The 15,906-nt window shown below is 42.5% G+C and overlaps 1 protein-coding gene across 2 annotated transcripts in view; it reads left to right on the top strand.

Annotated features, from left to right (window-relative positions):
* LOC115482303 (keratin, type I cytoskeletal 19-like) overlaps window positions 1-3,215 on the top strand; it is a 47,078-nt gene extending 43,863 nt beyond the window's left edge. For both annotated transcript variants that reach the window (XM_030221994.1, XM_030221993.1), the window contains exon 8: window positions 2,812-3,215. In XM_030221994.1, the coding sequence (XP_030077854.1) occupies window positions 2,812-2,900 (89 nt within the window). In that variant the 3' untranslated portion in view covers window positions 2,901-3,215. The remainder of the gene's footprint in view (window positions 1-2,811) is intronic.
* The last annotated feature ends 12,691 nt before the right edge of the window (window positions 3,216-15,906 follow it).

Below are 15,906 nucleotides of genomic sequence, written 5' to 3'. Positions count from 1 at the left end.
GGGGGGCCATGGCCAAATCTACGGGGGCCCATGCCCCCGTGGCCCCACGTAGCTACGCCCCTTCCGGTCGGTAAGTGTCCGGCACATGCCAACTGCCAATTACAGCCAAGTAGGCGTCCCACGGTAGAAAACAGAAAATATTTTCTGCCGCATGTTATGAGCATGTGCCAAAAATAGAATTACCGCCTGGGGCATGCAGTAGCCAAGCGGTAGTGCCAATTTGACGCACGTTGGACAAGCATAGGCGCCTACACACCTTAGTAAAAGGGCCCATCACTGTTTTGCTGCTCTGTGTTCCAAGTGGCACAGATCCTTAAAGTTGGCCCACAACAGTACGTGAATCCCATTTTTGACAAGAACTTGCCTTTGCGCTCACAAAATTTGTGGAACTTTTCCAAGACTTACCTCACTGTTTTCAAATGATTACCTAGCTCAAGTCAGAATCCAGACTTTGGGGACACCTCAGTAGCATGACTGGGTCAGATATAGCTTATCTGTTCTTTCATCAGTGTTCATTATGTTACTCAACAGCTGAATACCATGATAAGGAGGCCCACAGTAAACAACCTTCTGACCTAATTACAACGGCCGTCCAACAAGTAGTGACAATTCTCTTATCAAGGGGTCTTTTTACTAAGCCACAGCAAAAGGTGGCCTGTGGTAGTGTGGGCACGTGTTTGGGGGCCGGGTCAGTTTTTACTGCATCTGGGAAAAGGGCCTGCAGTAAAATTCAAACCAGTACATGCCTATTTACAGCCTGAGCCCTTAACACCATCCATTCATCCAGTGGTAAGGGCTCATGTGCTACACATGCGCTGATCGGTCAGCATGTGCCAACTGCCGATTAATGCCGGAAATGCAGCGCGCAGTAGGAAATTAAAAAATAATTTGTCCCAGCAGTATGGTCATGGTCAGATCCAAAATGGAGTCTTATTTTGGTGCATGCTGCACTCTTGTACAGCCTACTGTGCCTTTGTAAAAGGGCCACTTATTCTGAGTTCTTCTCTTGTGAACTCTACCAGAGGCCCCTTAGATCCATCACTCCACTGTCACAGCAATGAGAACCACAGTCACTGGTATCCTTGGGATGCTTATGGCTTGCTGTCACCCATCTGTAGAGTGATATCCTGGGTCACAAGAGTTTAAATCTTAACATATCAACTCGGCAATGGAAGATAGCATGGGCAAGAGTTAAGCAATGATGTCAGAGACAAAGAAACATAAGAGTAGCCATACTGGGTCAGACCAATGGTCCATCTAGCCCAGTATCCTGTTTTCTAAACAGTGGCTAAGCTAGGTCACAAGTACCTGGCAGAAACCCAAATAGTAGCAACACTCCATACTGCTTGATAGTCAGCCTGCAGTGGTCAACTATGGGCTGAACCTACCCTGGATATACAATCCTGGGGCATGAGTGGCTCCTAGCATTGAATATCTAAGTCTTAGTAGTCATCCTGAAGTTAACCGGGCATCAGTTGATATTCAGATTAGAGTCCGGTTAACTTCAGTGTATAAAGTTGACTGCCTTTTTGCTGCCCAGACTATATGGGGTTACTTAGCTGGTTAGTGGGCTGAAAGTCACCACTAACCAGCTTAAGTTGTGCTCCGCTCACACCCTGCTCCCGGCTTGCCCCTAACCTAGCCGGTTAAGGGATAACCAGTTAGTGGGGATATTCAGTGGTACTAACCAGTTAAGTGCCGCTGAATATCCCCGGATAGCCATTTATTTATTTATTGGGATTTATTAATCGCTTTTATGAAGAGATTCACAGTTTAACACAGCACTTATAATTTCGTTAACAGCATAACAATAGTAAAATAACCAAGAATAAACATAAACTCAATAAATGAGGTAAACTTGAAAACAGTAAATTGAAACCTAATAATAAAATTACAGTGAAACAGTATCAAACCAGCTTTGATTATCAAGTCCCTAGTTTAACATTCACCTAAGGCGGTGTACAGCAGGTACAGTTTAGCATAAAATTAACAATTTTATTAACAGCATAACAACAGTAAAATGACCAAATACATGCATAAATACAATCAATGAGGTAAACTTAGAGATGGCAAATTGAATCCTAGAACAAGGAGTAACATGATACAGGATCAGAAGTGTAAACATTTAACAGTTTAGTTTAGTTTAGCTTATTGAGCATTTGATATACCACCTTTCAGATAACATCAAAGTAGTTTACAATAAGGAAAGGATCTACAAATTTCAATAGGACAGTCAGAAAATCTTGCAGAAAAAGAGAACAAAAACCATAGCTATGCTCAAGCTGGAGGACAACCCACCCCTCTAGGGCAGTGGAAGGCTAGGGAGAAGAGGTGGGCTTTCAAGGATGCCTTAAATCTAGGGTATGATTGCTTGGCTCGAAGATCTGGAGGAAGGGAATTCCAGAGCATGGGTGCAGTACAAAAGAACAATGAGTGGCAAGTTGCTTCAAGATGAGAGCAGTGGACTGGAGGCAAGGATAGATGGTGGGCAGAGGTTGAATGAAGGGCACGAGAAGGGACATAGGAAGAAATAAGGGAAGAAAGGTAGGAAGGGGTGTCTGTCTGAAGGACCTTGAACGCCAGACTAAGGACCTTCAAGTGAATATTAAAAGAAACCGGCAACCAGTGATGCTGGGCAAGGAATGGAGTGACATGATCGGGCCTATGGGCATGGGCAAGCAGCTGGATAGTGGTATTCTGCACTGTTTGCAGGCATTTAAGAAAGGTATTAGGGACACCATTCTTGATCTGCTGAAGTTGTCTCTTTAAAGCTGTCCCAAATAACAGTTTGCCTCTTTATCTTTCCTCCAGAAACTAATCGAAAAGTGAAGACAATTGTGCAAGATGTGATAGACGGCAGAGTGGTCTCCTCCAAAGTATCTGAGATCCATCAGAAATGATAAGATTTGAGAATATCCTTAAATGGGAGAACAGTTGAAGACCAAACTGGGAGACAGGACAGATGGGGCACCCTGCAAATCCAGCGGAATAAGCTATGAATCTGTCAAGCATAATATTTAAATATGTTATCAGAAGGAGCCTGTGAACCCTTTCATTGGGCAGAAGTCTTCTTCTGTGTCCCATTTCCACACCTGGTTATATAAGATTTCTTTAAGGACTACAATTTAATGTGAAAAAAAATAGATATGTCTATATCCTCTAACTCTTCATTTCTTATTTTAACTTCTCAATAGCTAATAAAGTTTATTATTCTAGTTTGTTGTGTCTGACATTTTTAAATCAAAGGTCAGAGGCAGATGCCATCTGATAGTAGATAGACACATATGATAAAAATGAGCAGGGCCAATTTGCTAAGTGGAGATCTCAGTTCAAGATGGCAGGACCTGCTCCAAATATGTTTGTGTCCCACATTTTGAATCACAATCCTTTCCTAATTTTCCTAGCAGATTGACTGACAAATATTTTCAGATATAACAGGCGGTTTATTGATTCATTTTTGTGCAATTGTAGAAGAGCAATTTTGCAATAGAGTACTATTGTTAAGCTTAACCTGCGTGCAAAGCACGTTGTGCATGTGGAAAAGGTCTTCTAAAATCGTGCCACACTTTCTAAAAATACTAGGACTAGGGGGCATGCGATGAAACTACGGTGTAGTAAATTTAAGGCAAATGGAGAAAAGTTTTCTTCACCCAATGCATAATTAAACTCTGGAATTCGTTGCCGGAGAACTTGGTAAAGGCGGTTAGCTTAGCAGAGTTTAAAAAGGGGTTAGACGGTTTCCTAAAGGACAAGTCCATAAACTACTACTAAATGGACTTGGGAAAAATCCACAATTCCAGGCATAACATGTATAGAATGTTTGTACATTTGGGAAGCTCGCCAGGTGCCCTTGGCCTGGATTGGCCGCTGTCGTGGACAGGATGCTGGGCTCAATGGACCCTTGGTCTTTTCCCAGTGTGGCATTACTTATGTACTTATGTGCAGGGTAAACATATGTAAAACGTAGATGCACTGCAAGGTAGTGTCTACTTTCACCAGATCTGTGTGTAGGCATTGCTAGAGGTATAGTTAGCATGGAACTGTGGCAGAGGTGAAATATTAAGGATTATTTTATAAAGTATGTGTTAACACTCACACATTTACACTTCAAGGCAGGTGCAAATTTGTGCAAAGCATTTGTGCACTATTGGGAATAGTTCAGAGAGCTTACTTTATAAAGGCACGTGGAGGAGCATTTTAAATATGACATCTAAGTCTGAATTGAGACGATTTGCCGAAGACGTCTAAAAATAAAACGTCTAGCTCATAGCCATAATCGAACCAGAAAATGTCAATTATGGCTTTGCACAGGAGCCAGCTCTGTGGGTGCTATAGGTGCTTGAGCACCCCCAATATTGAGCAAACTCCTTGAGTGTGTCCAGGGAAAGGTAATTTAGAAACCCCTAATCATTTTGAAAAGTTGGCTCCTATGGCTTTGAGCTAGACATTTTTATGCTCAACACGTCCATCTGTGAGTACCATTTTTGAAAAAATAATGTCCCAGGGAAAAGCCATAGGGATATCTGTCCGGCAGCATTCCTAGTAAACTGACCACACAGACATCTCAGCAGTGCAGAGGGGCAGCCTAGTGGTCAGTGCAGTGGACTTCAGATAAAGGGACCCAGGTACAAATCCCACCTAAATCCCTTCATTACTACTACTACTACTATTTAACATTTCTAAACTGCTACCAGGGTTACGCAGTGCTGTACAATCTAACAAAGAAGGACAGTCCCTGCTCAAAGGAGCTTACAATCTAAAGAACAAAAAAGTGCAGTCAATCAAATTGGGGGCAGTCTAGATTTCCTGGATAGAGGTACAATGGTTAGGTGCCGAAAGCGACATTAGAGGTGTAGCTGGGGGGGGGGGGGTGCAAGGGGGGCAGCCGCTCCTCCAAACGGATTTTGAATGAAGCAGAGCCTATGCAGATCAGCACTTCAGCCTCGCACCAGTGCTTGTTTTACAAAGGTCTGCTCTTCCTGATGTCGAAACTTGACAATGCTTCTGCCCTTCACATTGTATGGTAAGCCCTCCAGAAACAGAAAACCTATTGTACCTAAAGGTTAACCACTACAAAAGCCCTCAGGCTTGCAGGTCATTTATATATTTAGGTACAGGAGGTATTTCTATGTTCCAGAAGGGCTCACATATTTGTACTGACAGAAGAAAGGAGGTATTGATGGCCCTCTACTAGTCATTGGTGAGGCCCCACTTGGAGTATTGTGTTCAGTTTTGGAGGCCGTATCTTGTAAAAAGACTGGAAGCAGTGCAAAGAAAAGCTACAAAAATGATATGGAATTTGCGTTGCAAACCGTACAAGAACAGACTTGCCAACCTGAAGGAGGAATAGGGATGACATGATACAGACATTCAAATATTTGAAAGGTATTAATCCGCAAACAAACCTTTTCCTGAGACGAGAAGGCGATAGAACTAGAGGACATGAATTGAGGTTGAAGGGGGGCAGACTCAGGAGTAATGTCTGGAAGAATTTTTTCATAGAAAGGGTGGTAGATACATAGAATACCCTCCCGCGGAAGGTGGTGGAGATGAAAACAGTAATGGAATTCAAACATGCAAGGGATAAACACAAAGGAATCCTGTTTAGAAGGAATGGCTCCATGGAATCTTAGCGGAGATTCGGTGGCGACGCCGGTAATTGGGAAACAAAATGGGAGCTGGGCAGACTTCTACGGTCTATGACCTGATTGTGACTGAATAGATAGGGATGGGCTGCAGTATAAATTTTAAGGGGCTTTGACATTAGCTCCAGAACTTAGTACAAGAACAGTGCTGGGTAGACTTCTACGGTGTGTGCCCTGAGAAAGGCAAGGACAAATCAAACTCGGGGATACATATAAAGTATCACATACCACGTAAATGAGTTTATCTTGTTGGGCAGACTGGATGGACCGTACAGGTCTTTATCTGCCCTCATTTACTGTGTTACTATGAAAGCGTTAAAGTGGGAAGTGAACCTGGGTTTCCTTGTTCACTGTCCACTGCACTGACCACTAGGCTACTCCATCCACTTGCTTGCTGCTGAATGGCTATAATATCTGGAGCTTGGTATCTACTGTCATTGTCACATCTTTGGGGGGTGGGGTGGGGTCAGTGATCACTGGGGGATTAAAGAGCAGGTCATGCCTAAAAGTGAGAGGATTAACCTAATACAGTTCTGGGTGATACTCCTGGAAAAATAACACTTCTTTTAGATTAGAGAAGTTCTCAGAGTCACCAATTCACCCAAAGCGAGGCTCACTTTTAAATGTGACACCTCTGAGGGAGGACGAATTTCTCAATCATAGAACTTCTCATAGGTGTCAATATCTTCCTAAGATATTGACACCTATGAGAAGGTCTCCTTATTAGTATTCTCTGGTATTATATATATTTTTAGTTGATTTAGTACAGAGTACTTATTGGGAATAGTTTAGATTTATCTGGTTTAACCTCCAGTGGTCATCTGGTCAGTTAGAGCACCTTTTTGTGACTTAGTCATGACTGAAACAGGTCTAGATTTTAAAAATTTACTTTTTTGCCCAAGAGCTTTTTTCCTGTTCCATTATTGCTGAAAAATGTTCAGATTAAGCCTACCCAAATCCCACAAAAAACACGCCTCCAACATGCCCCCTTGCGATTTAGATGAACTGCAGAGTGAAATGTCCTAATTTTGAGTTTTGAAAATCTGCCTCTCGGTGCAGATTTTAAAATGTTATTTCTCTTTTGAAACTGAGCGCCTTAGACTTCAGTATTGTCTTTACAAAATAGGTGCCTTTTTGGACATATCAAAATAGCCACCCTGTTATGAAATTAATATAAGAGGGGTATTATATAAAAGGCACCTAATTAGAGCTTATTCCATAATGGAAAGTAGATGCTTACTTTTCTTCATAGAATACTAGCCTAACAGGGAAGACACATGCCTAAGAATATGTGTAAGGTATGAGCACTTATGCCAGCCATAGAGTGGGTATGAATGCTTGCCCCCAGATGCCAAAGATAGGTACATAACATAGTATTCTATAAGTTACGCACATAAGAGAGAATCTCGCCTATGCTGGACCTAGACTCTACCCATAAGAGTATAAGAATAGCCATACTGGGTCAGACTGATAGTCCATCTAGCCCAGTATCCTGCTTTCAATAGCGGCAAATCCAGCTCAGAAGAACCTGGCAGAAAACCAATTAGTAGCAACATTCCATGCTACCAATCCCAGGGCAAGCAGTGGCTTCCCAATGTCCATCTCAATATCAGACTATGGACTTTTCCTCCAGGAACTTGTCCAAACCTTTTTAAAACTCAGCTATGCTAACCGCTATTACTACATGTATAAACCCAACTGTAAAATACAAGCTATAGAAGATATGTGCATATTTACAGAATAACGTGTAGACAGATTTTGGGCATTTATGTGTGTATGTATACAAACATGTGGACAAAGGGGAGCCGGTTGATATTGTGTATCTGGATTTTCAAAGGGCGTTTGACAAGGTACCTCATGAAAAGCTACAGAGGAAATTGGAGGGTCATGGAATAGGAGGGAATGTCCTATTGTGGATTAAAAACTGGCTGAAGGATAGGAAACAGAGAGTGGGATTAACTGGGCAGTATTCACAATGGAGAAGGGTAGCTAGTGGGGTTCCTTAGGGGTCTGTGCTAGGACCACTGCTTTTTAATATATTTATAAATGATTTAGAGATGGGAGTAACTAGCGAGGTAATTAAATTTGCTGATGACACAAAGTTATTCAAAGTCGTTAACTCGCGACAGGATTGTGAAAAATTACAGAAGGACCTTACGAGACTGGGAGACTGGGTGGCTAAATGGCAGATGACGTTTAATGTGAGCAAGTGCAAGGTGATGCATGTGGGAAAAAAGAACCCAAATTATAGCTACGTCATTCAAGGTTCCACATTAGGAGTTACGGACCAAGAAAGGGATCTGGGTGTCGTTGTCGATAATACACTGAAACCTTCTGCTCAGTGTGCTGCTGTGGCTAGGAAAGCGAATAGAATTTTATTTATTTATTTATTGCATTTGTATCCCACCTTATCCCATCTCTTTGCAGGCTCAAAGTGGCTTACAATACATCATGAGTAGTGGAAGAATGTTAGTAATTAATAGTATACAAGCAGATATTAAGAAACAGTTCTGAAATTAGATAGGCGAGTTGTGCATATTCACATGGGTTGATCTTTTTGGTATGCTCTTTCAAAGAGATGGGTCTTCAGTAATATGCGGAAGTTCATTCTTTCGTAGATCGATTTCAAGCTGCGCGGCAGTGCGTTCCATAACTGTGTGCTCGGGTAGGTGAAGTTTGACGCATGCATTAGTTTGTATTTCATTCCTTTGCAGATCAAGGAATGTACAGGATGATCTTTTGGCATTCCTAGGTGGTAGGTCTATTAGGTCAGACATGTAAGCTGGTGCATCTCCATGGATAATTTTGTGAACTAGTGAACATATTTTGAACATGACGCGTTCATTAAGTGGGAGCCAGTGTAATTTTTCTCGTAAGGACTTGGCACTTTCAACTTTTGGTTTGCCAAATATGAGTCTAGCTGCAGTGTTCTAGGCTGTCTGAAATTTCTTGATTATTTGTTCTTTGCAGCTGGCATATAGTGCGTTGCAATAGTCTAGATGACTGAGCACCATTGATTGTACCAGGTTACGGAAAACACTCCTGGGGAAGAAAGATCTTATTCTTTTTAATTTCCACATTGAGTGGAGCATCTTCTTGGTTGTGTTTTTCGCGTGGTTCTATAGTGTTAAGTGTCGATCAATGGTGACGCCAAGAATTTTTAGGGTTTCTGAAATAGGAAGGTTTAGAGTGGGTGTGTTGATGGCGGTGTTGGGTATTATTAGGAAAGGTATGGAAAACAGGTGTGAGGATGTTATAATGCCGTTGTATCGCTCCATGGTGCGACCGCACCTTGAGTATTGTGTTCAGTTCTGGTTGCCACATCTCAAGAAAGATATAATAGAATTGGAAAAGGTGCAGCGAAGGGCGACTGAAATGATAGCGGGGATGGGACGACTTCCCTATGAAGAAAGACTAAGGAGGCTAGGGTTTTTCAGTTTGGAGAAGAGACGGCTGAGGGGAGACATGATAGAGGCTTATAAAATAATGAGTTGAGTGGAACAGGTGGATGTGAAGCGTCTGTTCACGCTTTCCAAAAATACTAGGACTAGGGGGCATGCGATGAAACTACAGTGTAGTAAATTTAAAACAAACCAGAGAAAATCTTTCTTCACCCAACATATAATTAAACTCTGGAATTCGTTGCCGGAGAACGTGGTGAAGGCGGTTAGCTTGGCAGAGTTTAAAAAGGGGTTAGATGGTTTCCTAAAGGACAAGTCCATAAACCACTACTAAATGAACTTGGGAAAAATCCACAATTCCAGGAATAACATGTATAGAATGTTTGTACGTTTGGGAAGCTTGCCAGGTGCCCTTGGCCTGGATTGGCCGCTGTCGTGGACAGGATGCTGAGCTCGATAGACCCTTGGTCTTTTCCCAGTGTGGCATTACTTATGTACTTATGCTTATATGATGATATTCTGATCATTTATGTGTGTAATTGCTGCTAAAATGTTAGTGCATTCTTCATAGAATTACTTCCCATTTGCTTACACTTCAGGATCCACTTTCACTCTCACTGCTAGCTGGATGCTCTTTATTCATAGTTTTTCTTTTATCGCACGTTCACATTGATAGTCAAGATATTTTACAATTGCCTTCAACCTGTATTATTTTACTACCAGAGGTGTGCAGAATGAAAAATTTTGTTTTGTATTGTTTTCCATGTCATAAGAACATAAGCGTTGCCATACTGGGACAGACCGATGGTCCATCAAGCCCAGTATCCTGCTTCCAAACAGTGGCCAATCCAAGTTACAAGTACCTGGGAAGATCCCAGAACAGGATCCTAAAAATAAACAGTGGATTTTCCCAAGCTCATCTTAGCCAAACCTTTTTAAAACCCTGCTAAGCTAATTACTTTTACCACATTCTCTGGCAACAAATTCCAGAGTTTAATTACATGTTGAGGGAAAAAATATTTTCTCCAATTTGTTTTAAATTTACTACTTAGTAGCTTCGATGTGTGTCCACTAGTCCTATTATTTTTGCATAGAGTAAACAACCATCTACGGGAATTTTCATTTTATTTGTTTGGGTTTTTTAATGTATTTTTTCGTTATGGGAGCAATATTGTTAAGAGTGTGCACTCTTTTGTGAAAAGTGAATACTTTCCCCCAATAGTATGCACATGTGCAATGGTTCACAAATGCACACACTATCGAGAAAGAGTAAGCAGTCTGCAAAAAAATGTGCATTTGTTCAGCAAAGTGCACACTATTAACAGCACATAAAAAAACATACACAATTTTATTTTGCTTCCTCTTGTTTCGTGAAGAAATGACATGAAATGAAGTGACATGTTCTTGACATGTCCCATCTCATATTAAACAACTGCTCATCCTTGTTTACTACTCATTAAGATACTAACAATTAAGAAAGCAGCTAAATATTTGTCAAAGTAGAATTTCTACTACTAAGTAATGTGGTGTGTTAATGTACAAGAAAGGAACCTTTTCCAAAGGAGTAAAAGCTGTAGAACAAGGAGACATGATAGGAAGCTGCAAGGAGGGAAACTCAGGAGCGAGGTCAGAAAATATTTTCTCACAGAAAGGGAGGTGGATGCCTGGAGACAGAAACAGGAGTGGAAGGAATTCAAATGTGGACTAAACACTGAGGATCCCTAAATAGCAAGAGAATGGGAACCAAGCCATAGAATGCTTCAGCTCAAAACAGCAGTGAAATGAATTTGCACTTCTAAGAAGACTGAGGGGAAAGGGGGGAGGGAACTCTACCACTTTATTGGACGGTCTAGATGGGCCATTTTGATCTTCGTCTGCCATCATTTACTATGTTACCCAGGGGCCCTTTTACTAAGCTGTGTAAGCGTCTATGCACTCCCAACGTGACCCAAAATGGAGTTATAACCCAGCTACCGCGTGGCTCTTTGCGGTAATTTCATTTTTGGCTTGCGTCCAAAAAATAATCTTTATTTTCGGACGCGCACTAAGTGGCATTTGATGCACGTAGGTCATTAGAGCCTGGTTACCGCGTGAGACTTTACCACTAGGTCAATGGATGGCGGTAACGTCTCAGACCCAAAATGGATGCACAGCAATTTTCATTTTGCCGCACATCTATTTTCGGCAAAAATTTTAAAAAGGCATTTTTTTATATGTGCGCTGAAAAATGATTCTGCGCGCACCCAAAACACGTGTCTACACTACCGCAGGACATTTTTCAGCATGCCTTTGTAAAAGGACCCCTCAGTTGTAAGTGCCCATATTCAAAAGTATTATTATTAGTAGTAGTAGTACAGTCTCATATCCTGCAAAACACCACAAAGTTCGCTGAAGGTAACAACTGAACAAACATCAGGAATTAAAATGTTTAAATCAGATTACACAATACTTTCCAAAAACAACAACAACTCAGTTAGCACAAATCAATAAAATTTCTTAAACAGAAAAGTCTTAAGGGCTCACCTAAACTGAAGATAACCACAAATTCTTAAAAGAAAAGAAGGAAGAGAAATAAAAAACTGTGCAGCCTGATAGGAAAAAGTAGATTGAAAATTTTTATTTATTTATTTGTTACATTTGTATCCCACATTTTCCCACCTATTTGTAGGGTCAATGTGGCTTACATAGTACCGGAGAGACCTTTGCAGGGTCCGGTGTGAACAAATACAGGGTGATGTTGTGGTAAGATCAAGTTCATGTGGCACAGCCGCATTAGGGAATCGGAGAACGGAAGAGTTGTGTTATGTCAATTATGTGTTTTTGTTTGGTTGTGTTGCAGAGATTAGGCATTTAAATTGGATCAGTAGGGTATGCCTTTTTAAACAGGTTGGTTTCTAGTGATTTCCAGAAGTTTAGGTGGTCGTACGTCGTTTTCAAGGCTTTTGGTAATATATTCCACAGTTGTGTGCTTATGTAGTAAAAACTAGATGAGTAAGTTGTTTTGTATGGCAGTCCTTTGCAGCTTGGGTAGTGCAGATTTAGATAAGATCGTGTTGATTCGGATGTATTTCTTATTGGTAAGTCGATCAAGTCTGTCATGTAACTCGGGGCTTTTCCGTAGATGATTTTGTGAACCAGGGTGCAGATTTTGAAGACAATGCGTTATTTGATTGGGAGCCAGTGTAGTTTTTCGCGGAGGGGTTTTGCGCTTTCAAACCGCGTTTTACCAAATATAAGCCTAGCTGCCGTGTTTTGAGCGGTCTGAAGTTTAAGGTTTGTTCTTTACATCCTGCATAAATTTCATTGCAGTAATCTAAGTGGCTTAGTACCATCAATTGTATCAGGTTGTGAAATGTTTCCCTCGGGAAGAATTGCTTCACGCGTTTGAGTTTCCACATTGCGAAATGAGGGAAACTAATCAAAATTGATTAGTAGGTCTAGAAATATAATTTTAAAAAAGCAAGATGAACAGGGGTAGGTCCATACAATGCTTGATAGGTCAAAGCATTAAACTGAAATCTAATGGTAGCCAATGCAGACGGAATAACAAAGGAGTAATATGATCATATTTGTCTGCTGGAAAAATAACGCTTGCGGCTGCATTCTGTACTCGTTGTAATTTAGACTTCAGCAACTTTGTGCAACCAATATAAACAGAGTTGCAAATAGACCAGTTTTGAAAGTATCAAAACCTGAACCAACAATCTAAAAACAGACAGATTAAAACATTTCCCAATAATTCTTAATTTCTCTAATAACAGAAAAGAGCCCCTTATCATCTTATGATCCTGAGTTCCTAAAGATAATTGACTTCCAGCTCAATTCCCAGAATTCTGGAAGAAACATCCAGTTTAATCTGAAAATTATTAATGTGTAACATCATTCAAAGGTAATGATAAAATCTTTGTTTTCTCTTTATTAAACTTCAATTTACATGCAGAAACCCATGAATCGACTAAATCTAAGCAACCACAAAGAGTAGATTCATGTCCTGCATTGCCAGGGCTTTTTTTGAGAGGGTACTTGGGGGTACTGAGTACTGGCACCTTTTCTGTTGTCTGCTAAAATTGACCCATGGACCCCAAGTTTTAATGAAAGAGCCGAGGCTCTACACACCAATTCTGCCTTGTCATACATTCTGTGACCGGTTGCAGGGGGCTTGGCTATTGTAGGGTGGGTCCCTCAATGATTACCCCACCCCTGAAGAGTGGCCTAGCATTTGAGTACCGGCACCTTTTTTACTAGGAAATATGCACTGTGCATTGCCAACAGTAAAAGGCAATACCATCATATCACCTGCATATATAAAGAATTGGATCTTTGAGTTCTCCAGACTTTTGGCTAATGCTTGCATCAAGATATTAAACAGCATAGGGGACAATGGGGAGCTACTACTACTTAACATTTCTAGAGCGCTACTAGGGTTACGCAGCGCTGTACAGTTTAACAAAGAAGGACAGTCCCTGCTCAAGGAGCTTACAATTTAAAGGACGAAATATCAAGTTGGGAGCTCTGAGGAACCCCACAAGTAGCTCTCCAGGGCTCCAACATTTCCCCATGCATTTTCACCTTACCTCGAAAACCTCTGATCCAATACAAAACAGAACCCACGATACCAAAAAAGTCCAATAAACATAAACAAAAGAGTATGACCCACTAAATCAAAGGCACTACTTCAATCAAACACTGGCTATTTGGTAATCACTATCTGAGCAGACTCCATTTGATATTCAGACGGTGGCGGTCAGTGTTTTTATGTCCGCTGTCAGCTTTATTCCCAGATAATCAATGCTGGCCATGTCCGGGCAGCAGAACTGAATTTCCGGTTGTTATGTTGCTGGCTAAATCTTATGTGGTTAAGTACAATATTCAGTCTATAACCACATAAGATGAACCTCATAAAGGTAGGACAGCTTTTTATGCAGCCTGATTTATGCAGTTAAGGTCAAATATCGACACTTAACCGTATAAGTGCCGACTTTGTCCTCGGCACCCTCACAAATAAGCTGATTTTGTCTTAGGCACTTACTGAGGATTTTCAGCAGCATTAACTGGTTAAGGGCTGCTGAATATTCATGGTCAGCCCTGGATAAGCGATTTAAACAGCCAGCTGCCTCTCCAGACCATTTAATCTCTGTGAATATCGGGCTTGTACAGAGGCTCCATCACCTCCCTTTTTTTGATTTTAACTCTTCTTATGCACTCATGCATTCTTATGACTTTTTTCATCATCTTATCTACCTGTTTGGTCACCTTAAGACAGTGGTTCCCAAACATTTTCAGTTCACGGCACCCTTAGTGTCTGAGCAATTATTTGTAGTACCCCTCCCCCTGGCCACACCGATCTCTGACACCCCGGCACACAGGTCTCTACCTCCCCCAGCCACACAGGTTTCCACCCCCCCCCCCAGCTACACAGTTCTCTACTGTTCTCCCCCCGCCACACATCATGTCCAATATTTCTCCCTCTCTCCCCCCCATGCACTGTCTCTCCCTTCCCTTCATGCCTATGTCCAACATTTTTCCCTCTCTGGCCCCTTTCCCAAGCGGGTGAAGAAAAAAAATTAAAGCTGATTTATCTTTTTCCACTTCTCACCTTCAACTGGAGCAGCCAGTTGGGGAGGGGGGAATTTGGAAAAGGAAGCAGAGTGTCCTTCCTTCCTCTTTCTCTCTCTCACTCTGTCTCTGAAGGGTGGGGAAAGGCTCTTATGTGCCTCCTGGGTGCCATGGCTTCCAGCGATCCTCTTGCCACCCCTAATTTTCTCCGATTTGTTTTAAATTTACTACAGTGTAGTAAAATTAAAACAAATCGGAGAAAATTTTTCTTCACCCAACGCGTAATTAAACTCTGGAATTCGTTGCCGGAGAACACGGTGAAGACGGTTAGCTTGGCAGAGTTTAAAAAGGGGTTAGACGGTTTCCTAAAGGACAAGTTTATAAACCGCTACTAAATGGACATGGGAAAAATCCACAATTCCGGGATTAACATGTATAGAATGTTTGTACGTTTGGGAAACTTGCCAGGTGCCCTTGGCCTGGATTGGCCGTTGTCGTGGACAGAATGCTGGGCTCGATGGACCCTTGGTCTTTTCCCAGTGTGGCATTACTTATGTACTATCTTCTGGCTCTATGAGCAGCGGCAGTGGCAAAACAGCTGCAGCCATGCAGGACCATCACCGTACTCTCTATACACATGCTGTTGGCTGTGCCCCGGAACAGGAAGTGATGTTTGAGTGGGCAGCAGTGTTGCCAGGTGGAAAATTTTTTTCCCACCCAATCCAGCACAAAACCCGCCCAAAACCCGCCCAAACTCAAACCCCGCCCCTGACACCCCCACCCCGCGTCATCACCCCCGCCCCCGCCGTCATCAACCCCGCCCCCGCCGTCACCGGCCCCGCCTCCCCCGTCACCGGCCCCGCCTCCCCCGTCATCGGCCCCGCCTCCTACGTCATCGGCCCCCGCCTCCTACGTCATCGGCCCCGCCTCCTACGTCACTAACCCCGCCCAAAAACGTCACTAACCCCGCCCCCGCGGCCGAAAAAGCCGCCCAAAAAACCGCAACCCGCCGCGGGCAAAAATTTCCCGCGTCGGGTCGCGGAAAACCGCCCAATTGGGCGGTAAAACCGCCCACCTGGCAACACTGGTGGGCAGGATCATCAGCTGAATGTATGAAGAGTCCGGCCCCGTGTGGCTGCAGCTTTTTTTTGCCCTTGCTGCTGCTCATCTAGAGAAGTGGCAGCAGCAGGATTGGGTTTGTGTGTGGGGAGGGAGGAGCAGGGACAGAGAGGAGGCAGAGGCTGGATTGGGGGAACAGTAGCAGTTTAGGTGGTGGCAGGAGGGAGGTCAGGATTTGCCGCGGC

This window comes from Microcaecilia unicolor, chromosome 12 (assembly GCF_901765095.1).
Source record: "Microcaecilia unicolor chromosome 12, aMicUni1.1, whole genome shotgun sequence".
Taxonomy (NCBI): Eukaryota; Metazoa; Chordata; class Amphibia; order Gymnophiona; family Siphonopidae; genus Microcaecilia; species Microcaecilia unicolor.
The sequence above is the reverse complement of the archived record's forward strand: the minus strand, read 5'-3'. Positions and strand labels throughout refer to the sequence as shown.